Consider the following 23,424-nt stretch of genomic DNA (forward strand, 5'->3'; position numbering starts at 1 on the left):
TGTTCAGTTAATCTGGACAGAGTAGTTCTGCCCCCAGGTACCTGGAAAGTGGCTACAAAAAGGTCATGGCTGGGAAAGCTGGGAAGATATAACAGTAAGTACACTCCTCATTTAATATTGTGGACTGTCAAGGACATTAGATCTCAAATCTGTCCTGATACAGTACAAAAAATACATAACTGTGAGTAAAACGGGAAGCACAGCAACATTCTTTATAAAAACCTTCCTAGAGAAATAAATTAATAAATACAGCAGTTTAAAAGAAGTGTTAGTTCTTTCATACATGGTATTGATCAATATGTATACGTATACATTTTTGTGTATACGAATACAACTGAAATACAATGCTTTATATGAATTATATTTGGAAACAATTTTCACACAATAAAGACACACTATTTCTCTATACTTAGTTTTGTTTCCAAAGAACATTTATCTGTATCCCATTTTCCATCTACGATTCATTAAGGACACATTGAATGCAAGTTACAAAACGTCAATTCATTTAAAATGTTAAAGCAATAACATTTTTTTTTAAAAAGGCAGACTTCTCATTGTTGCACTTGATGTTGTAAAATTCTCTTCAGCTGTCACATTCACATTCAATTCCTGTTATCACCTTTTCTTAAATACTCTAAAAGAAATTCAGAGACAGTAAAAGGCGACGGTCAACAGCTCTCAGCTCAGATGACAGCAACAGCTGAAGTTCCTCTACAAAACCTTCCCATAATACTTCAATTGAGACCGGAAAGGAACATTTTTCTGCAATTTGATAACCTTGTTCCTTCAGACCTCAGGTCTCTGCTGAGATTATTAGGCTTGCCAGTTAGTATCGCTTGTGATAGTGAGACTTCAATATACGGATACCTTTTCCAAAGACAACTGGATTGTGACCTCTGATAACATTTCTTATAGTTCACTATACTGCTATCAGATGGTGGTGATATTCAGCTATTACTAATCTTCCCCAGTGCAAAACCAAGCAGGGATGAAAAATCTTTGTCTTCCATGTCAAGGAATTAATTTTAAAAAAGAAAGAAAGAAAGAAAGAAAAGTCATAAACACCCGAACCTGCAAACATCTGCGAAAGAGAGGGCATATTGTGGGCTTCCCAGTTTCAAAAATGTCTATTTGAACAACATTTCTCAAACATCTGCTACTCTACTTTTCTTAAACTTTGAAAATGAATTCTAATGTTTATATTTACAGTTACAGCACTCACACAAAAAATATTCATTAACTAATATTTTTCACTGAATGTTCGTATACAAGTAGTCTACTCTTATGGCTTCCTGAAAACATTTTGGAAGCGAGTGCCACAAAATTTTGCACGTGGTGTATTTGGATACACAACATTTCAGTTTTAAAACTAATAATTCGTCAAATACATTTGAAATATTGTCTGTGTATCTTGCAATCTTATGTACTAAAACACATAAGCAAAGAAACCTGCAAAAGAATCTCACTGTATTGACCACAAGAGTGGCAGAGAAGACACAACACCTAATATAGAGCCCAATGAAAATATTCAGCAATCTGCAGGCTTCAGGTGAAACTTCAAATGAAAAATGAAATTAAGGATATGTAAGCATCCCATACGAAGATGGAGATGAGCATTAGTGAAATAAATTCAAATTAGAAATAAATTTCACTTGTGACAACCTTAAAAATTCTTAGCAGTGGCTGTTTAAAAACATGTAAACACATCACAAGTCATATATATTTATATTCACAAATATACGGATAAATGTAAAAAAATTAGTCAAGACATTCCCTTCCACTTGTCTCTACCGTGGACTGTAAACTAACACATATACCAAGGAGACAACAGATTGAGGTAGAAAAATTTGTGCACCATAAAAAAAGGAAAGCAACTCAGGTTTTGTTCTCCCAGATAGAGAGAAAATAAGCTCATGACTTATGTTTAGCAAAGGAGATGAGTGAGGTTGCACAAAATCCTCCTTACTTGTGCCCTGCCAGCAAAGGACATCCACAATATGACAGTACAATAGCTTCACCAATCTATTCCTTTCTTTGCAAATCTGTGAAAGCTGGAAGTTGTCTCAATGAGATGCAGCCGCAGTGCAGATCTTAATAGATTCGGAGACAAATCAGTAAGTATTGCAATGCTGTCCTGTCATTGCCACAGGGGGCTACTGTATACTAGTGTTTACAATTCAATAGAAAAGGTTAAGGCAACTGAATTTCATGCATGAGGCACATCTTCCAGAAGCACATGGTAGAAATGCCTGAGTCTAAAACACACAGTGCACACCACTAAGGAAAAGAAGGCCACTTACTGGTATTACTATTGGATTTTGTTCCCATCCCGAAATACCAATGAAAGTGCCAACAAAATGTTTCTTTGCACAGTTTTGCTTGTATCAGAGCTCAAATACTACAGCTGTACCAATCAGTATTCTGTCTTACTGGGGAAAAGAAAAAAGCTCAAAACCAATTAGTAACAGTTCTTAGTTTGATATTTGATTAATTTCTTACTTTAAATAAGTGATTCTGAAGAAATCCCATTAATTTCAGGAGCATTAGGAGACAAAGCAGTAGACATTGTCCCTGATGGTCATAGTACTCAGACAAAGTAGATTTAATTCTTAACATAATCTTTTTCCCACTCCTCTTTGAACTACTCAAGGTATATAAAGACAACAGAATGTAACAGGCAGAGATTTGGAGCATAGACCACATTATCAACACAGGTCACACAGAGGGAAAACGTGCTTTAAAAAAAGATAAGCTAAGCATAGATTTAATAACTTGCTTGGATTATAATGGCTCAAGGGGTGATTTTAAGATCCTATACCCTAGAAGCAAAAAGAAATAGCAATTACAAGTCTAGAATTAGGTGCTATTTACTCTTCTGAAAATCATCACATGGGCAATGTCTTTTAATGGACACAGTCTGCATTGTGATCTCAGAAGGGAACAGAAGGCCCCTGGTAAAACTCCCATCAAATAATGGCATAATTGACCCAAATCAAATTTGTAGGACAGCTTCTTCACTTCCAAAGTGTTTGCAGTTCAGATACAGATTCTTATCAGAAGGTGAATTTCACAAATTGTGCCTTCAGCTGTGACACTTGATTCAAATCATGAAACTAAGAGATTCTAGAATATATACTTTTTGTCATATTCACTGCTATATTCTTCCTCTGATATTCTTTTGCATTTTTTTTGAAATGCAGACCACATTAATACCTGCTACTTACAAAAAAGAAGAAGGGTAATTCAAATTATTTTAGACATTTCTAAACAATCTTTTAAACTGTAATAGCAGAAATGTACAATGTTAATGTGCAATATAGGACAGCATATAGATGTCAATAAGGAACTTGGCACACCTCCTATATCACAGATAACATCTTGCAGATCAAACCACAAAATATCACATTACAGAAATCATAATCCTCAACTTAGGGGAGTTGGTCTTCCCTTTACATGTAAAATCCACAATGGCAAAATAATTCACATATATATTATTGAGAAGCACATGATTCTATCCCTTACGAGTTTGGACATACTACCCCATAAAACTAAAGCTCATGAGTCTCAGTCCTGACTCTACAGTGATGGAAATGACTGAGTAGGAGTGATAGCAGGATGGCACAAACTGCTGCTGGAGGGGAAAATTTTGTAAGTTGCACTTTTTCTTAAAAAAAAAACCAAACAAAAAAAACGCTGAAAAAAACCCCCAAAAAAACGACGCCCCAAAAAAACCTTGAAAAAAAGATGGCTGATTAAGAGCTACTGAGGAGCTTGGGAACCTCAAAGTAGTCACCAAAGAGCCAGATTAACACACAGATATCCCTAATGATGTGCAGAGTCGTTCATTCTTTATTGACTGGAGAAGAGAGCTGTCTACTGAATTTCTAACAGGACTTCCTGTAGTACATTCACTGTTTTCCCCTCAAAAAAAAACCAAAAAAAAACCCTCCTCTAATACTCTCCTGCCCATGGAGTCTAACATGATCACAGTCTGAATTGATTTGGATGAAAGGAATTATGACAAAGACCTTACGTTGTGGTTACCCTTGAAAAACATCTAACATACACACTTCTAACTCCCATTACTAGCAAAATTAAGGTCTCACTTCCAACTCTAGTATTAGGAAGTCCAAATAGCAGAAAAACACATCACAAGATTATGTCTAAACACAGCAAAGTTGGTTTTTTTTTTACCCAAGATTATGAAGTAGGGACTTATTTAATAAAAAAATCTGCTAACACAACAGCAAATTTTTCTCCTTCTGGAGGATTCTTCGTACCTATTAAGTGACAGCAAGCCCTATATATCTTTTACATTTACGTGTATCTGTTAGAAGCTAAAAATAATGGTGCCTTTAGGAGTTATACCCTACCTAGTTTGTGAAAGATGACGTGAGGCACTTCTTCTGTTCTGCACATTTTATTTTTCACACTGCTTAACACTGCTGCTATTGCTAAGCCTGATTTATGGGTACCCTGGGGTACTCCTAACCCCTTTTGATGTTATTTCTACTGGAAACAGTTGACAAAAGCAGATCTCCCCTTGAGGGTTGCACAGTTTTAGTATTTGTTTCAACATTCAGCCATTTGCTCAACCTATTAAGAGCTTCTTCAAAGACGTAAAATAGCAACCCATCACCTTGAATGCTACAGAAAAAAAATAAATGCATAAAGGCTGCCAATTCACACTAAACCTGCCGTAGATAAGCAGAATACATTGGAAGGCATTACACTACATGGAATACTGCCTATGGATTTAGCATAACCTTACGAGGGTATTTGGCTCTGAAGTATTTCACTCTGTTGGTCAGAGCTGCATGAAAACATTCATATTGAATATAAACCCAAGGCAAATAGAAAGTGTGCCTAATGTAAACTTGAGAATAAAAATTGGCACTAGGCTTAAACATTACTTCCACTTCGTACTTTTTCTATATACTATAGAGTACATTACTGCATTAAATAAGATTTTTATAAGCTCTGCAAACCTTGCTAAAACCACATATATGCCATGCCAAGAATCTTGGAGCTTAACTGGTCTGCCTGTGGTGGACTAGCTGTCCATGATAAATGGATAGAAATAACTAAAGAAATGGTATCTTGCTGTGAACAGTATTTAAGAGAGAGTACCTGGTTGTCATGTTTTCCTGTTTAATATTCTTAAGCAAAAAGGAAAAAAAAAATGCATTTTGAAGAACACATACATTGTTGTTTAATTTTAATGCAGCAAAACTAATACAAAGTAACTGGTAATGTATCAAATACAGCTATTTCCTCTTTTCCACCTGAATCCTAGCCAAAAACGAACCTAGGTTTCACAAAATACTACAAGTTGCCAGCGCACTGGATACTACTTTTTCAACTGCATGGGAGTATTAGAAAGCAATCACCAGCAAAAATACATATTGTCACCTAAATGTTTAACTACTTAATGCCTTCTTGGCCTCAGTCTTTAAAAGCAAGGAAAGTTGTTCCCCTGTGTACAAACCCAGGAGTTAGAGGAGCAGAATGAGGCTCCCATGATCCAAGAAGAGGCGGTTAGAGAGTTCCTTGCCCAGCTAGACACCCACAAGTCTATGGGGCCGGATGGGATCCACCCAAGAGTATTAAAGGAGCTGGCGGATATCCTTTCCAAACCTGGAAGAGTTTAAGGGATGGGTGGATGAGGTGCTCAGGGGCATGGTTTAGGAATTGTTAGGAATGGTTGGGCTCGATGATCCAGTGGGTCCTTTCCAACCTAGTGATTCTATGATTCTATGAACTACATTAATAACATTATGGGTATTTTCTGTAATTTCTTTGAGTTATATATGAAGATTCCAAGAATGCTAGGTTGGAGAAAAGAATTAGAAACTCATAAAATTGGAACCACATTTCATAAACAGCCCAAGGAGTTACAGTGATTATTGTGCAACACCGATAAATTATTTCCTTTTCCTACCTCTAGCTCTTTGTGAAATGAGCTTCCCTTTGACCATTTTTCCAACTGGAAAAAAGATAATCGGAAATAGAAACTAAAAATACTTCATTTAACAAATTTACCTGTTATCACAGTTCTGCGTAGGATCTCTACCAGTTATTACCATTTGCCTGGGGATCAGGGATCAGCCATTAGCCCTCTTTCATTTAGCAGTACAGACACATACTAGAGCTGTGCACTGAAGTAAGCCAAATCATTTCTCTTGTGTACTGAATTCTTAGAAGGAGCAGAACTAGGAGCTTTTGAGTAGTTTAGAGACTGATACTTGGCCTATAACCTGTACCTAGGAGCCAGTTCTGTAAATAAACCAGAGAGGATGCTACCAAAATCACTCCTTCCAGAGGACACACCATATGAATCAGTACAGAGTTCAAGTGTCCATTGTAATTTCTCTCTTTTGACCAGCAATTGTCATTTTGCAATTCTCTTTGGTATATGTTTTCATGTAAAACAAGGTGCTACCTGCAGTGAGGCAGAGTCAAGGTACAGTAATTTCATGTTAGTTAACCATGAAAGAGAGGAAGAATTGAAGTAAAATTGCCTACTTCCAGCCAATTTCAGCTTGTGCAGCTCCTCAGGCCAGTACAAAAGACCTGCTGATGGGTGGGAGGAGATTAGGTGGTGTGTAGGAGAACAGACATCACCCACCTCTGTGAGTGAAGTACATACTCACCCACCACTTCACCTCTGTGGGGTGAAGTATACTTCATATTGTATATAAAATATAACTAGTCCTTCCCTCTTTAATGTATTAATCCAAGAGGTTTATTTATCAATAAATACACCCAGATTGTGTGCTGACCTAAAAGTTCACTGGAACTTATGTCTCCTGTATCTATTTGATGCCTTAAATTATTGAGAACTGATAAACTTCTGGGATGTCAGTAAACAATTCCACTGAACTTTACATGTAAAGCATAGGAAGCTGGCAGTTAGTGTTGTGAACAGTTCAGCTAAGCAAATCCAGAAAATTAAGTCTTGCCTCTTTCCTTCCTTTGGGATTTTGCCACAAAACAGGAAAAAAATTACAACTTCATCAATATGAGTGAATAGGTCTGTAGTGAATATATCAGCTGAGGAAAATGTCAACATATCCATTTCAAATTTGATAGAAATAATTATAACCCATTCTTAAGACCAAGTAAGAATATTTATGGCTGATATTCTTCCTTCTTGTTCCAGAAAAAAAGGATAAAACTGGGCTTAGAATGGAAACTCTCTACTATCCTTAATTAGGGAGGTTAGAACTGCTGCGTACCTAACCACTGGGGACAAGCAGCTTCGAAGCAGTTCAGCATGTACTGCCTTCAAGGTAGTCTCTGAAACAGACACGTGGCAGTGCTCTAAATGGTGTGTACATTGGAAGTGATGGACAACACACTCTTCAACGCACAATTATCTTACAATCTCCAAGATTAATTTTCTTGAGCCAAATACTATCAGCAACCAATGAGCTGCTATCAATGTAGCAGCATGCAAACACAACATAATGTATAATTAGGTCTGCGATAAAATTGGAATGACCTGTTATTTACAACAGGAAGTTTACTTCCAGAAATTCAGCTTTTCTTCCCCAAAACTAAATCTCCTAACAGTTTCACTCACACTTCCTGCTACCCTGCAATATTTTTACTAAATTCTTTCTTCCTTGCAAAATGCAGACTAATCAATAGCAATAGTTACAGTGTATAACACGGTGCTATTAGTTTTAAGGTTCTACCTCAAAACATCTAACACTTCTGTCCATCTAATCAGTGGACAGAAGTGTTTCAGGTAATTCGTCACAACAACACTAGCTGTCTTTCTTGGGCAATTGGTTTTTAATCCATGCATTTTCAAGTAATGGTAGTACTGAATGTATGTGCCCAAATACCATACATTAAGATGGATTGCAATATTTAAAACTGGAATAAACAAGAACATGAGAACAGATGCATTATAAGACACTTTTTGATTTATAAAACAAAAAGTTTCTTTATGCAAGAATAGTTTCCGTCCCTCAAAACCAGACATTCTTTCACTCTCTCAAATACATAACAGCAGCAAAAATCTACTCCCTTATGCAACTATCTTGAGCACTTGAAGTCGTAGTGAGAACTTAAGCAGTTTTCCACCTGCGACTCGAATAAGGTACAAAGAAAATAAATTACAATTATACTAGCAGGACAAAGAACACACCTGAAAATGTGGCCCATTTTCCACCATGATAATGGAGGAGAATGTTTAAAGAAGGAAAACCAGCAGAGAAAAAGTAGCTTTCTGAAAGTGATAAGTACTCTGAAGCACTGAGACTGTGCATCTCTGACACTTTTGCTTGTACTTACCTAATATCTGTGCATGTTATACATGTGATACGGCGACTGTTAGTTGTAATGAGGTTCAAAGCCACAGATGTTTCACTGTCAGTGGTTGGGTGTGCTCCACATTTAAAGTAAAACTCCTGAAATATTGAAAGAGAGATAAAGAGAAGATTACATACCTGCCGCTCCTGCCCTCCCTTTATCTTAGGCTAACTGACATTTGAGACAACAGACAAATCACCACTGCCAGCAAAAAAGGAGGACAATCATTAGGAAAGGCTTACAAGGAATCCCTTGAAAAAATACCAGTCTAGGTACATACTTGGTTCAGTGATTTCCCCAGGAAAGAAGATATTTGCTTGTGTACTGATTTGATATTAGTATGATACATTCTGTGATTTCCTCGATTTATAGAAAACAAAAAAACCCTTAATCTTAACTTCATCCAAGTATAGTCAAAGGCAGAATAATAATAACTGTCACTATTCATTAATATTTCTACACTTTTGTTACAGATGTTACCATTTTCTAAACTGTAGAACTCAATTTTGGCTCTAAATTAGTAAAGCCTGGCCTTGCTTTTGTGATGTTGGAAATCTATATGATAGAATTTTACCATCATATTAAAGGGAAGGCCTAGCTTGCTTGAACACAAATTACATTTGCAATCATATATTATAGTGTGTTTTAATTAAGTTGCTTTAGTCCATACTGTTTTATACAGCCTCTTAAGACTGCTTTCATTAGCATAATACTTTTTACACAACTGTGCTTTGTTCTCTTTTCCATTGCACCCCACAGAAAGTCATACCAATCATGCTGTGCTTTGATAAGGTTTTGTTATAAAGAGGTTGTTTTAAATGTCCAAATCACTATGCATATGTAAATAAAACCAGTCCGAAGACACACTTTGTAATACAAGCCAAAGACTACAGTTTGCAGTTACTTTGTTCCTATGGGACTGTTTTTTTTCCAGTATCAAATTGTGGAGGTTTGTAATGAAAACATTAAAACGGGTATAAATGATGTGCAAATTGGAAGGTAAGGGTATAAAAGCATCAGAAGAAATTATGAGAAGGCAGCATAAAAGAATGACAGGTGTTGATGGCATCAAGATATTAAGATCACAGACAATTCTCAAGACACCCAAGCCTGCAGAAAAAAATGCCTAAAGAAAAAAAAAGGAAAAAAAAAAACCCAAACTGCACCAAAGGAAAAAGACACAGAAAGAGTGGATAAATCAACAGCATTTCATAGCATAGCGACTCACAGAGTTGGGATAGGAAAAAAAGGTTAGTTACTATCAGCTTCTTTAATGTACAAAAGTCACATCCAAAAGCCAGCATTTCAGTTCTAGGTGAGATGAAGAAGGGGATTAGCAAAACAGTCACATTAAAGTTCCAAAGGGCAGACTTTGGACTGTTCAGAAGGCTGGTTAGCAAAGTCCCATGGGAGACAGTCCTTAAGGACAAGGGAGCCCATGAGTGCTGGGTGTTCTTCAAAACTGAAATCCTAGCAGCTCAGGAGCAAACCATCCCTATGTTCCGGAAAAGGAGCTGGCGGGGGGAAAAAAACAGCTTGGTTGAGTAAAGAGATATTGAGAGATATCAAAACGAAGAGGAATGTCTATGAGCTTTGGAAGAAAGGACAGGCGTCTTGCGTAGACTACAGCGAGGAAGTGAGATCATGCAGCGGAAAAAATTAGGATGGCTAAAGCCCAACTAGAAATCAAACTGGCTAAGTCTGTGAAAGATAATAAAAAATCTTTCTACAAATACATTAACAAGAGAAGGAGGACTAGGGAGACTATTCAGTCCCTATTGGATGCAGAAGGAACAACAGTGACAAGGGATGAAGACAAGGCTGAGGTACTTAATGGCTTCTCTGCAAAGGGATCTTAACAGGCTGGACCACTGGGCCGAGGCCAAGGGCATGAGGTTCAACAAGGCCAAATGCCGGGTCCTGCGCTTGGGGCACAACAACCCTATGCAGTGCTACAGACTAGGAGAAGTCTGGCTAGAAAGCTGCCTAGAGGAGAAGGACCTGGGGGTGTTGGTTGACAGCGGACTGAACATGAGCCAGCAGTGTGCCCAAGTGGCCAAGAAGGCCAATGGCATCTTGGCTTGTATCAGAAACGATGTGACCAGCAGGTCCAGGGAGGTTATTCTCCCTCTGTACTGGTGAGACTGCACCCTGAGTACTGTGTTCAGTTCTGGGCCCCTCATCACAAAAAAGATGTTGAGGCTCTGGAGCATGTCCAGAGAAGAGCAACAAAGCCAGTGGAGGGGCTGGAGAACAAGTCTTACAAGGAGCGGCTGAGAAAGCTGGGGTTGTTTAGCCTGGAGAAGAGGAGGCTGAGGGGAGACCTTATTGCTCTCTACAACTACCTGAAAGGAGGTTGTGGAGAGGAGGGAGCTGGCCTCTTCTCCCAAGTGACTGAGGACAGGACAAGGGGGAATGGCCTGAAGTTCCACTAGGGGAGGTTCAGGCTGGATATCAGAAAAAAAAAAAAAATACCACAGAAAGGGTCATTGGGTACTGGAACAGGCTGCCCAGGGAGGTGGTCGAGTCACCTTCCCTGGAGATGTTTAAAGGACGAGTGGATGAAGTGCTTAGGGACATTGTTTAAGGGAGTTTTAGGAATGCTTGGACTTGATGATCCAGTAGGTCCTTTCCAATCTGGTAATTCTATGATTCTTCTTTGCCTCAGTCTTTAATAGCAAGGAAAAGTTGTTCCCTCTGTGTACAAACCCAGGAGTTAGAGGAGCAGAATGAGGCTCCCATGATCCAAGAAGAGGCGGTTAGAGAGTTCCTTACCCAGCCAGACACCCACAAGTCTATGGGGCCGGATGGGATCTACCCAAGAGTATTAAAGGACCTGGCAGATGTCCTTTCCAAACCTCCTTCCATCATCTTCCAGCAGTCCTGGCCGACTGGGGAAGTTCCACTGGACTGGAGGCTGGTTGATGTTGTGCCCATCTACAAGAAGGGTTGCAGGGAGGATCCAGGGAACTACAAGCCTGTCAGTCTGACTTCAGTGCCAGGGAAAGTCACGGAACAGGTGATCTTGAGTGCTATCATGAAGCACATGCAAGAGAACTGGGTGATCAGGCCCAGTCAACATGGGTTCATGAAAGGCAGGTCTTGCCAAACTAACGGGATCACCTTCTGTGACAGAGTGACTCAACTACTGAATGAGGGAAAGGCTATGGATGTAGTCTTCTTGGACTTCAGTAAAGCCTTTGACACAGTTTCTCACAGCATTCTGCTTCAGAAACTGTCAGCCTCTGGCCTGGACAGGCGCACACTCTCCTGGGTTGAAAACAGTTTGGATCGCCGGGCCCAGAGAGCGGTGGTAAATGGATTTAACTCCAACTGGAAGCCAGTTACAAATGGGGTTGCTCAGGGCTCGGTACTGGGTCCAGCCCTGTTCAATGTCTTTATCAATGACCTGGATGAAGGCCTTGAGTGCACCCTCAGCAAGTTTGCAGATGACACTAAGCTGGGAGGAAGTGTTGATCTGCTGGAGGGTAGGGAGGCTCTGCAAAGGGATCTGAACAGGCTGGACTGCTGGGGTGAGACCAGTGGCATGAGGTTCAACAAGGCCAAATGCCGGGTCCTGCACTTGGGGCACAACAACCCTATGCAGTGCTACAGACTAGGAGAAGTCTGGCTAGAAAGCTGCCTAGAGGAGAAGGACCTGGGGTGTTGGTTGACAGCCAACTGAACATAAGCCAGCAATGTGCCCAGGGGGCCAAGAAGGCCAATGGCATCTTGGCTTGTATCAGAAACGGCGTGACCAGCAGGTCCATGGAGGTTATTCTCCCTCTGTATTTGGCCCTGCTGAGACTGCAGCCTGAGTACTGTGTTCAGTTCTGGGCCCCTCACCACAAGAAGTATGTTTAGACTCTGGAGTGTGTCCAGAGAAGAGCAACAAAGCCAGTGGAGGGGCTGGAGAACAAGTCTTACGAGGAGTGGCTGAGAGAGCTGGGGTTGTTTAGCCTGGAGAAGAGGAGGCTGAGGGGAGACCTTATTACTCTCTACAACTACCTGAAAGGAGGTTGTGGAGAGGAGGGAGCTGGCCCCTTCTCCCAAGTAAGTGACAGGGGACAGGACAAGGGGGAATGGCCTGAAGCTCCATCAGGGGAGGTTCAGGCTGGACATCAGAAAAAAGTTTTTCACAGAAAGGGTCATTGGGCACTGGAACAGGCTGCCCAGAGAGGTGGTTGAGTCACCTTCCCTGGAGGCGTTTAAGGGACGGGTGGATGAGGTGCTGAAAGGCATGGTTTTGGGAGTGTTAGGAATGGTTGGACTTGATGATCCAGTAGGTCCCTTGCAACCTCGTGATTCTATGACTCTATGATTAAGGACTACCTGAAACTTGTGAAAAAGACTTGCTAAAATGGCATTTTCTAGTGTCACTCCTTCCTGGGAAGGCTACCCAGACGTAGTTCAGCACTTGTTTGTATATGAATACAAGAAAATGAACAGGGTTGAATTAAATCAGTTTTACTAAATAAAAATCACCTTCCTCTCTGTACAGGCTTGCACTGAGGTTTACTGCCATCTGTACTAAAATCAGCCCAGAAAAAGCTCCTCATTTCTCATTACCTTGAGCCTTACAGTGGGGAGATTGTTGTCTGCAAAACAGCTGTCAATTGCTCTTTCTCCTCAGTGATCATCTTTTAGATATATTGTGTATTTCTAGATGAGACAAACACAGTACTATGCAGTACGACATCTCAGGTGGAACCCAGTAACCAAGATATGAAAAGTAATAATACAACCTTCCTCCTCAGTTACTTAATTCTGCTTCTCAGAGTCACCAATCCTTCTTCACCTCTTTGCCCTTCTCAAAATGCCTCTGGCTAAGAACAACAACAATCTGTTATTCATGATAAAAGCCCTTTAGGATGAGTATCAGCTCTTCGCTGAGGCTGTCACAGTGAATGCATGTTTGGTCTCAGTGAATACATGAATTTCGACCCATGTGAAGGAACAAGTTAATTTTTTTAAATTATTACTTTTTGAGACAAGCATCAATTTAGAGAAATATTACCCTCCTGCACTTTTCCAAACTTTATTTTCTGCTCAGCAGTAACAGTTGCAACCTAAAAGCATCCAAAATTACTGAGACACATTATATTTCAGAGAAAGAAGTGTCAATACATCTTTACAATACCTCCTTTATTATTCTCTGTAGACTTTGAATAAGTTCACACAAGATAAACAAAAATACACAGTTTCACTTTTTTTTTGGTCTTAGAAGCAAACATTCACCATACCTTTTATTCAGTTAAGGATATCTAAAACAATTTATTATGTATCAAATATTTGAACAGATAGCCTATGATATGGAAAGCATTTTGAGCATAACAGGATTATGGGATAGGAAATGTATACACTATTCAAAATTCATTACAAGACCTAGTGTTTTTGTCCTGACCAAGTCACTTAAACTCAAGTTTTAAGCATATAAAAACGTATGTAAAAACTCACCATAAATGATTTTTTTTAGACATTTTGAAGGACTGCAAAATAGCAACAGCCTCTACTCTCATCATACCCAGATCCTGCTTTTATCTACATTCTTAAAAAAAAAAAAAAAGAAAGAACCCCCAAACATGGAGGAACAATAAAACAACCAACCAATCTTTTATTTACTTATTGATTGTCCTTGCTAAGGAACAACATTTGTATCTTTCATTTTTCCAGAAGTCACTGGAACAACAACAGAGGTACTGTTCAAAAACTAAGAACAGAACAGCTATAGCTACTATTCAGTTTTAATCAGGAGTCTAATGTGATACAACCAGCATTATTAATGATTGAAAAAATCTTACTATCCACTTCTCAGGATTTATTATATGTCATTTTCAGTGATACATACCAATAAGACTTTTTTGTATGCACACAGCTTGCATTTCTATTGTCTGCACTACAAAGGAAAACCAAATATTTCCGTGACACAAAGACAGAACGAACGTTAACTCTTCAGCAGTATGCAGCTCTTCTATCACACAGTTCATCATAATGTAAACAAAGCAATGAAGGCTGCAGGGCTTTGCACCTCCGTATAAAGTGTATCTTTGCCTAAAACGTTACCTTGCAGTGGAATCGAAGGACATTTAGTCAAGCACCAGAAATGCATAACTAACACATTACAGGTACTGTAGTGTCCATGGTATGTAAATATACAGTAAGATAGTTGTAAGTAAACAACTTTTCAGTGAGAATGTCTATGCTTTCATACTAAGCAACATGAAAGGCTTACACCTTCTTCTCCCTGGAGGAGTCCTAACTCTCCCCTTTCCCTCCCTGCTCCTAACATTTTCATCCACGTTTCATTTAGAATTACAATATTCTAATGAACACTAACTTCTGGGTTAAACCAAGACTGCAGTTGTCAGAGAGATTAAATTACCTAGCGTGGCCTCTGGCACCCAAATTCTTCTGTTGAATTTGTTCACCAGGTTTCAGCACGTACAAAACAGTTTATTTTGGAACAGATCCTTTGCATTACTTGAGCCACAGACAAAGTCTCAAAGTAGGTACTTAGAACGTATCACAATCACCATATCCTAAACATTAGTGCCGATTTCTAGGATTTAAACTTTCCCATCAGCATCTTTTAAAGTAGAATCCAACTGTTTAAATTTGTTATCAAGTGTTTCCTGTAGAGTATCAATCCTTCACTTTGAGCTTAATTTCTTCTGGCAATCAGATTTGAATTTTTATGTGAACATAAGCCACAAAAAGAACTCAAGGAAGGAAGCAACTTGAATACTATATGATACCAGATCCTCAGGCTGTGCTTCTTATGGCACAAAAAGTTGTTTGCAATTCCAGGTTTGAGTGATTCATTTCTTTTCCAACCTGCTAACAAGTACTTTGGCTAAAGATAGTGATCCAGAATTCAAAATGACTACAGAATAAATCTATAACATTTAAGAAACAGGACTCCTATGCTTGAGCTGCAAATATCGCACAGGTGACATTATATTGTAAGGCCTCCCAAAGAATCTTATCTTGAGCTTCAGAGAAAAGCCAGCAGAGTTAATAAACCACATATATCTAAGTAAATTACATAATTTCTTTGATTGACTTTTATTTATCCTGAGTATGCTATACGACATGACCAATTCCATGGCCTAGTCTGCAACTACTACGGCAATTCTGCAAAATATGCAGTATATTCCCATCCATCTCATCCTATTACAACTGAAACATTTAAATTTTATCCATCCCTTAATATCAAAGAAACTGGTCAGTTCAAAGCTTCGGAAAAAGGTATTTTTAACCCTGCAACCATCTTAAAAAAAGACTTATTTTTGGTTTCCAGCCTTCGGCTAATATCACCAATGTCCTAGAGACTCACACTCAGCCATTAACCATACAGATCATCTACAAGTCTATCACCTAGCTGAAAGGCAGTACTAAGGCACCCTTCATTTAGCACTAAGGCTGCCTCAGGGAGAGCATCAGTATTTACGTGAGGATGAGGCAGACAAAATTAGGCTGTAATACTAGAGGAGTGGCTGTTCAACTCAGAGATGAGTCTCAGCTTTGAAAAACTGGATGGTCTATTCTGTCATCTTTCCAATGCCTGCCGTAGATCAGCATATGAATGAGAACAAACCAGCCAAGACACTGCCCAGCTACGTTTGGAACAGTGAAAGAAAGAAAGAGAGCAAGTGGCATAAATGTTATTCACTTCTTCTGTAGAAGATATGCTTGCCTTTTGCTCTGAAAACTCAAAAATGTACTAATGAATGTTTGGCACCTCCTGAATATTCATTCAGGAATATTCCATTGCCTATTTGCCACCCAAAAGCTTGCTGCTTTTGTTTTGAAATAAATTCTTTGACATGTCTGCACACTGGTGCTAGCACACCTATAGCTATGCTGTCCTTAAGTCTTAATCAAGTTCTACTGAATTATTGGGGTTTACGCTTCTAATATTCTTCTACAAAACGACAAAAGAGCAGGTCTTGTGTTCACCCCTACACAGAGATGTAACTTCTAACCCACACAGAGAAAGACACATTAAACACAAAGGTGTGAAGAACGTCTGCAAAATTTTCCACGTTTTTCCAATTGCCAGAGCTGAGGGGATTTGGAGTAAATGTTGCTGTGTTTGTTTACATCTTTTTCTCTCCCATTAATCTCTGGTTTAACTATTTTACTTCTATATGGACTAAAAGGTCAGATGGAATATCATCTGCTGCATCACACAAACTGAAGCTTTCTTAAAACAAAAAGCAACCAGAAACTTTCTGTGACACCCAGAACATAAGATACAAAGAAAGAGATGAATGATGTTAAAGATAGTCACATGACTAGACAGAGCAAATAGTCGATTCATACGTCCATCATCCAAGGAGGAAGTGGAGTAAGTATATATTTAGTTCATTTTATTGGTTTCAGAGAACTGTAATTTATACTTAGCTGCTTAGACAAGGAACATCACAATTGTTCCTCCCATTTCTGTAAAACGAGATAAGATGTTTCACTGGCAAGATAAGAGTTTTATGTAATGTTTTAAAAAGCAAAAATTGAACTATAATGTCTAGTAGAAACAATTCACAATCCTGTTATAACTTTCAACACACACACACACACAATTTGTTACATCAAACTTATGAAACACAAATAAGCGTGCAGCCTTCTACATGACTTGTAAGTTTTAAAAACAACTCCTGAACACAGCATTGTTATGGAATAGAATATACCACTACCAGATCAAATGGTGTTATAAAGTAGTCTTGCAAAACATTTCCCCAAAGGTTCTTACAGCTTACTAGATGGTCCTGAAAGTTAAAAAGGGTTGCAGTAAACTAAGTAGGTAAGGGGACAAACAAACAAAAAAAAAACCCAAACACCCACCAAAGTCTCCTCTTCTCTTTGGCTAATCTTGTACTGAAAAAAAATCACTGAAATCTTAGCAGTAAACTGAATTTGTTCTCTGACATTTAGCACTCTCTGTTGTCATCTTTTTCTTTTAATATCTTTTCAACATATAATATATACAGATGAGCAAGGTGCAATACATATGCAAGATGAGCTAGAAACAGTCACAGTGGGAAATCCATTATCTCCTGTATAATCTTGTTAGGAAAAAAAGAAATCTATGTTTGCGTTACACTTTATCTATAGGTTCTAGCATAAGAAATCCCAAAAAGACAGCAAATAAGTTGAACAAGCATTTAGCACAACAAATTTACTTCATGCTCCTAACAGTAGAGAAAATGCCAATGTTTATCACTAGTCAAAGGCACAGTATCTGATTTGAAAAGGTATGTTCTATTACGAATAACAGAAAAATGCGGACATTCTTCCTTTGAGACTATTTAATGCGTAGAATATGACCTAGTGTAGAAGGCTATTTGCATAGCTTTAATATATGCTTATGGTGTCTTGATAGACTGTTTTCACTGAAGTGATTTGGTTTTCCCAGCAAACTTTTATTTATTTACACTGTCTTCATTGTAAAAACAAGCAGGAAAAAAAAAAAAAACCAAAAACATTTTTTTCCAACTTAAAAACATGTATCTAGGAAGAATAATGCTACATCCACACCAACACACCGCTTATTGTTGAAAAATATCCAAGAGCCTTTCTGGATGATTGAACAGAGTTATCCACACATCTGCAGTGCAAGCAAGGTCCGCAACGTACTTTAGATGGAGCCAGCTAGCACAGCTCACAAGCAGAGTTCAGGAGTGGGCACATTCAGGTGTAGTTCAAAGTACTGAGTGGACCACAATGGTGAGACAGTGTTCACATAAACAGGCACCACCTTATGCTGTCCAGAGCGCCAGAACCACTCCAGCAAAATGACCAGCAGAAAAATAAAGCTGGCCCTGACTTACAGGCATTTGGTGACAGAGGCAGTGATACTGATCTGATTTGCCCAAGTTGCCTGTGTAGGATGTTCAGCTTACTGAGCCAACAAGATTAATTTGGCCTCACTAATGTGTTCACACAAACATAACAGATCTATTATACCATTTGTTATGACAAATCTATTTCCAGACTCCAAAATTCTCCCATAGATGGCATAAGCAATTAAAAAGCTAGCACCTGCTAAATACTGCCGTGCACCTACAACTGCCTTTGCAGTTTCCTGACTGCTAACCTTTCTGCACACTTAATTGTAGCAATGTTTGCTAGGCAAGCTCACAACTTGAAAATAAACTTTCCATCATGTAGCCTATATGTTCATGAACATGTAATAGAGATGTAGTAAGACCATGGGTAAGCATGGTGCACAAAATAATCCCGTAAGAGTAATTGTTAGTTAAAAAGACTAATAAATTTGTCTGTAAAATATACACACTTCATTCAAATGTGCAGGCCTGTAAATTATGAAAGTAAGCCCCTCCACTTTCAGAGAGAAGTCACAGCTGGTTAACAGATGTGGTTTTGCTTTGCCGCTTCACACTTCTACAGTTTGAACTTCTCATTTAACCAATATCACACTATGGTTCAACCTTGAGGAAAGAAGAAACATCACTGCTAAAACACTACCTGCCATAGCAAAGGAGTCCAGCCCTTAATATGACAAGTAACCTTTCCAGACACCTTTTCCAGATTCATAATATGATCTTTACCAGCAACACTCTGGAAAACACATGCATTTATACAGAAGTAGAAAACCTGTATTCAGCTTTTTCCTGAACACACAGAGCTCCTCACTTAGCTCCTAGAAGAGGGGGTATGTAACTGCATTCCTACAGAAAATGCTTAGGGCAGAGCACAGGGACTGGCACTCAGGCCAGTATAGCCTAGGGACAATAGTCACTGCACTCAAGATTACCTTCTACAAAATAACTATGCCCAAACAAAGGTCCTCTTCTGTGTACTGCTCCAGTTGGTCATTCTGGTATACTTAACAGAGTACAAGAAGTCACTGCTGTCAGCCGCAAGGCCAAGAGTGGGTGGCAGTGCCCTTCCACAAAGCTTAACTGGCAAAGCATCCTTTTCTCCACAGAATGGATGAAATGAGCATCAACCATCTTACTTATATCAAAAGACACTCCTCAATGGAAATTAATTCCAGATAAGCAGACCATCCCCTCCAGACTACATTGTTTCAGATACCTGCACTAACTGTTACCAAGAAGAACAAGATGTGGGCTGTACTTGACCATGTTAAATGCTGGCAGTCCAGTAACAATGCAAGTTCCAAGTAAAATTTTTCCAATGCACAATTTGCCTGCTCTTGAGGAACATACACAGGTAGAACACATTTGTTGACAGTAAAGTGATATAACAAGATATAACACACTAATATTTTCATGAAGTTGAAAGGCAGTTCCAACTGTGTCATTCTTGGGACCCGAATCAGGCTCTAACTCAGATTCCTGACAGTTGCCTTGAAACTCCCTGTTCCAAAACTTGACAAGCAGCAGGTCAATTGTAATGTTGCTAAGCAAAAACCGACTTTCTCTACAAGCATGGGAAATCAGTAAAAAAAAAAAATAAACACAGAACACTATGCAAGAATGAGCATTTTTTTTTTCCCTTAAGAAAATTTTTGCTGCAGTATGCCATCTCCTAGGTAACCTGCACTGTTTATTCTGAGCCTCTCCCAATCACAAGAGCTTTCTCTAAAACAAAATGAGAAACAGGCCCTCAAGAACGATATTTCAAGCCTCTAGTTAAATATATTCAAAATGAACTCATCTGACTCTCACAACATTTTATAGTCTTTAAAATAAAAGCAAAACATATGTAGTAATGGGGGAAGTAATGTTAATTAAATGTAGCAGTAAGTATGCTAATGCATGCAAGTTTCTTGTTTTTAAGCAGGTCTATCATTCTTTTAATTTTTGTCAAGTTTTTTTTTGGAAGGGGTCAGGGGGAAGGGGTAATTTGGATTTCTTTGGGGATGTGGGTGGGTAATATGGACCAAATGTTTTCCACTATGATTCTTCTCTTTTTCATATACTTTGCATAATTATTTCTACATATTTTCAAAGAATAGTCAACTTTTACAGTTACTTAGAAAACTATTTTTTTAAATTAAAGCTTAAATAAAACTGCACAGATTTATTAGTTCAGGTTTCTCTGAGCTAGAACACCAGTTGAATTTTCCAGCTAAACGTGAATTACAAGAATTAAGTTATTACAGCAAATCCTTATTGATGGGTTAGTGATTCTGCAAGCAATGCATTATTGTCTACCAGTGTTTAAGATAAACAGATTGATTTCTGGAAGCTTTACGGGTGCCACCTCTAACACACGTAAAAGTCACAGCACCTTTAATAGTTATTGCCATTTTGCCATTTTTCCCCTCTACAACCTGGAATTCACTTGGGGCTGACATTTCTATTTGAAAAAAAGAGGAGATATGCACAGTTACAGGTTTTCCTGATGGAGAAACAGTGATGTTCAGTGAGACGTTATTTCTTAGCAATTACCACACAGGAACCAGAAGCACATGGCTTTTCTTTAAAACAGAATACAATAAAACCCATCAATGCAGCTTGAATACTCTTGTGCCACTTCTGATATTGCAAAGGTGGGGTAGCTGGAGTGCAAGACAGCTCTATGTATTAATGGGATTGTTCTAGTTTGGGCTACAGTACAACATATTTCTCTGACTTGTCAGCTAAGTCTAATAGTTATTACCATGATTATGGGGCATTGGTGCGTAGAAAGGTCACTGCTCACGCCTAGTCCTGTGTAAATAAAGCCTTCACAGTGTTGGTGGCAAAGGCAGTTGCACTTGTGGAGAAGGGTAGACAGAACAGGTGACCCAAACCTGACCAAAAAGTATTCCATGTCATACGCATCATACTCAGTATAAAAAGTTTAGAGATCACTAGGGTCAAGCCCTCTCCTTTGATGGCAGATGCTCAGATAGGACCACGTCTGTCTGTCTGCTGCTGAAACAATCCACGTGTTCCTGAAGCCAGTTCCTGAGTCCAGTTCCTGCCTGCTACCAAGTCCAGTCCAAGAACTTCCCTGAACTTGCCCTGCAGTGTCCGTGGTGATGTATCCTAATCCAAGGAGCCAAAATTGGTTTTGTATACATATATATACACTAATATTTTTATTCTCCTTTTACAGTTGTTGCATTAAAACTGTTTTCTTGTTAGTTTCAAACCTATAAGTCTGTCTGCAAGTGTGGAAGAAGCTAAACCAGAACAAAGAGGAAACTCACTTTCCACTACAACACTTTCTACATTTCCAGGCAGCAGTTTAAACATGTGCAGATTCTTAGAACAAATAGTATCCACTGTTACCTTGTCCACATAAATTGAAGTACTTCAGTGAAAAAGCTCAAAAATGTGATCTTGGAATGCCCCAAAGATTTACTGAAGTCCTAAAGATCTGCTATGACATACTGTACAACTGATCAGCAGAAGTATTACTGAGAGACATGAGTTTTTTTACAGAGGTTTGAAAGGCAAATGTTACAATGCATAAGGTCAAAACCACTGTGGATAACATGCTTTTAATAAGCTAATGAGCTTTGTTTTTAAAACATATGTTTCTAACTGTCCATTGCACTGAAGCAAGGGAAATACTTGACTTCCAAGCATCTTCTCAGCAAACAGGTTGAAATATTGACAAATTCTAATGACACTAAGAGCTTCACTAAGACATTTCTATGGATTTATACAGTTAATTAATATTCATTCAAATTAATATCCTATTGGAGGAGGTTCTTCAAGCATAGAGCAGTGTTAACTTCAACAGACTACTTGGATATTTAAAAGCTGGGTGTATACTTCCAGCATCTTCCCAAGCTGAGTCATTAAGGCAGAAAACAGAATCAGACAGGCATTTATTGTTATAATTTAACCTTTCTAGACTCAAAACAATGGAAGTTCTACTTATTCTCAACTTCTCTGAGCTAGAAATACATACTTTATAGTGAAGACAATCATGTCTGCCTGGCACCATATAAATCCACCACTACAAGAAACCAGGTGTTCCTGAGAGCAGTTATTCAAGGACTATTCAATGCATTAGCATGAACCAAAGCCCATAATTTGTAGCAGTATTTCCAACACAAATTACCTTACAGCCCCTGGTGAGGGAAGCGCACAGATGATTCCATTGACTACATTATCTAACACTACCATATTCTAGAAAGAGCTCATGCTTATTTAAAATTTAGTTCTGATTTGTAAGAGTGAGCTTATTTCATAGACTGCATACAAAGAAGCACAAGACCCAAATTAAAGAGTTTACAGATCCCAAATTAGTTACAGGCACAATGCAGTGGAAATAGCTAGACCAAAAACAGAGTAGACAATTGTTAAACAAGACCTAATACCTCTACATGTTAGAATTTCAGATGGGAACATCAAGCATGGAAACTACGGGTGGGAAACAGATTTTATGCTACGGAAAATTTTATAGTGGCTTTTGGATCTAACAGATTATGTCACATAGCATGTCAGCCTGGCAAAATGACACAGTTATTAAACACTCAATAGCAGTACTCGCCCAATGTGAGCAAAATAATTGTGCTTTTCCTTATAAATGCTGCCTGACATTTCAGGAAAGACTCCTAAATAACCATACTAACAAAATCACCTTCATCTGGTTTGATTGCTGATAGTTGATTGCAAGAATATGTTGCATGCCTGAGTGGAAATCCAAGGTTTCAATCATCAGTAATGAATTTGCAACAGCTGCAGACAGTAGCATATTGTTTATGTGTCATGTGCAGTGAGCAACAAAAGATTCAATGAAAGTGTTACTGAAATTCAATGAATTAAAAAAAGCTATCCCTGAACACATTAGACACATTGCAAATCACATGCAAAAACATGTATAAAAGAAGCTGTATGTGAAAAAAAGAAGGAGGGGTCTGATCTGTGAAACAAGTGACAGAATAAGCACAATGTTAGGGTTTGGAACAGATTCTATTGTATCTTCTTGAGTTTATTTCTCTGGTTTTAATATAATAGCATTTAATTCATAGATTTTAATTATTGCTTCACAATTTCTTTAGGTCTCTGAATGCCTATAAGCTTTCTAAAACTCTAATAGATCAAATGCACAAAGGGTTTAATCCTCTTGAAACAATATGCAGAAGTTACTTGTGGAACAACACAAAACATGAATAGAGTACCTGTAGCACTCACTACTAGGCTTGGGACTATATTATGAGATGGGTAC

General features: G+C 38.5%; 1 protein-coding gene across 2 annotated transcripts in view; it reads right to left on the reverse strand.

Annotated features, from left to right (window-relative positions):
* PRKN (parkin RBR E3 ubiquitin protein ligase) overlaps nt 1–23,424 on the reverse strand; it is a 722,467-nt gene that overhangs the window by 355,916 nt on the left and 343,127 nt on the right. For both annotated transcript variants that reach the window (XM_054062010.1, XM_054062009.1), the window contains one exon: nt 8,305–8,420. In XM_054062010.1, coding sequence (XP_053917985.1) covers nt 8,305–8,420 — 116 coding nt within the window. The remainder of the gene's footprint in view (nt 1–8,304; nt 8,421–23,424) is intronic.

The sequence above is a fragment of the Cuculus canorus genome, chromosome 3, assembly GCF_017976375.1.
Source record: "Cuculus canorus isolate bCucCan1 chromosome 3, bCucCan1.pri, whole genome shotgun sequence".
Lineage (NCBI taxonomy): Eukaryota > Metazoa > Chordata > Aves > Cuculiformes > Cuculidae > Cuculus > Cuculus canorus.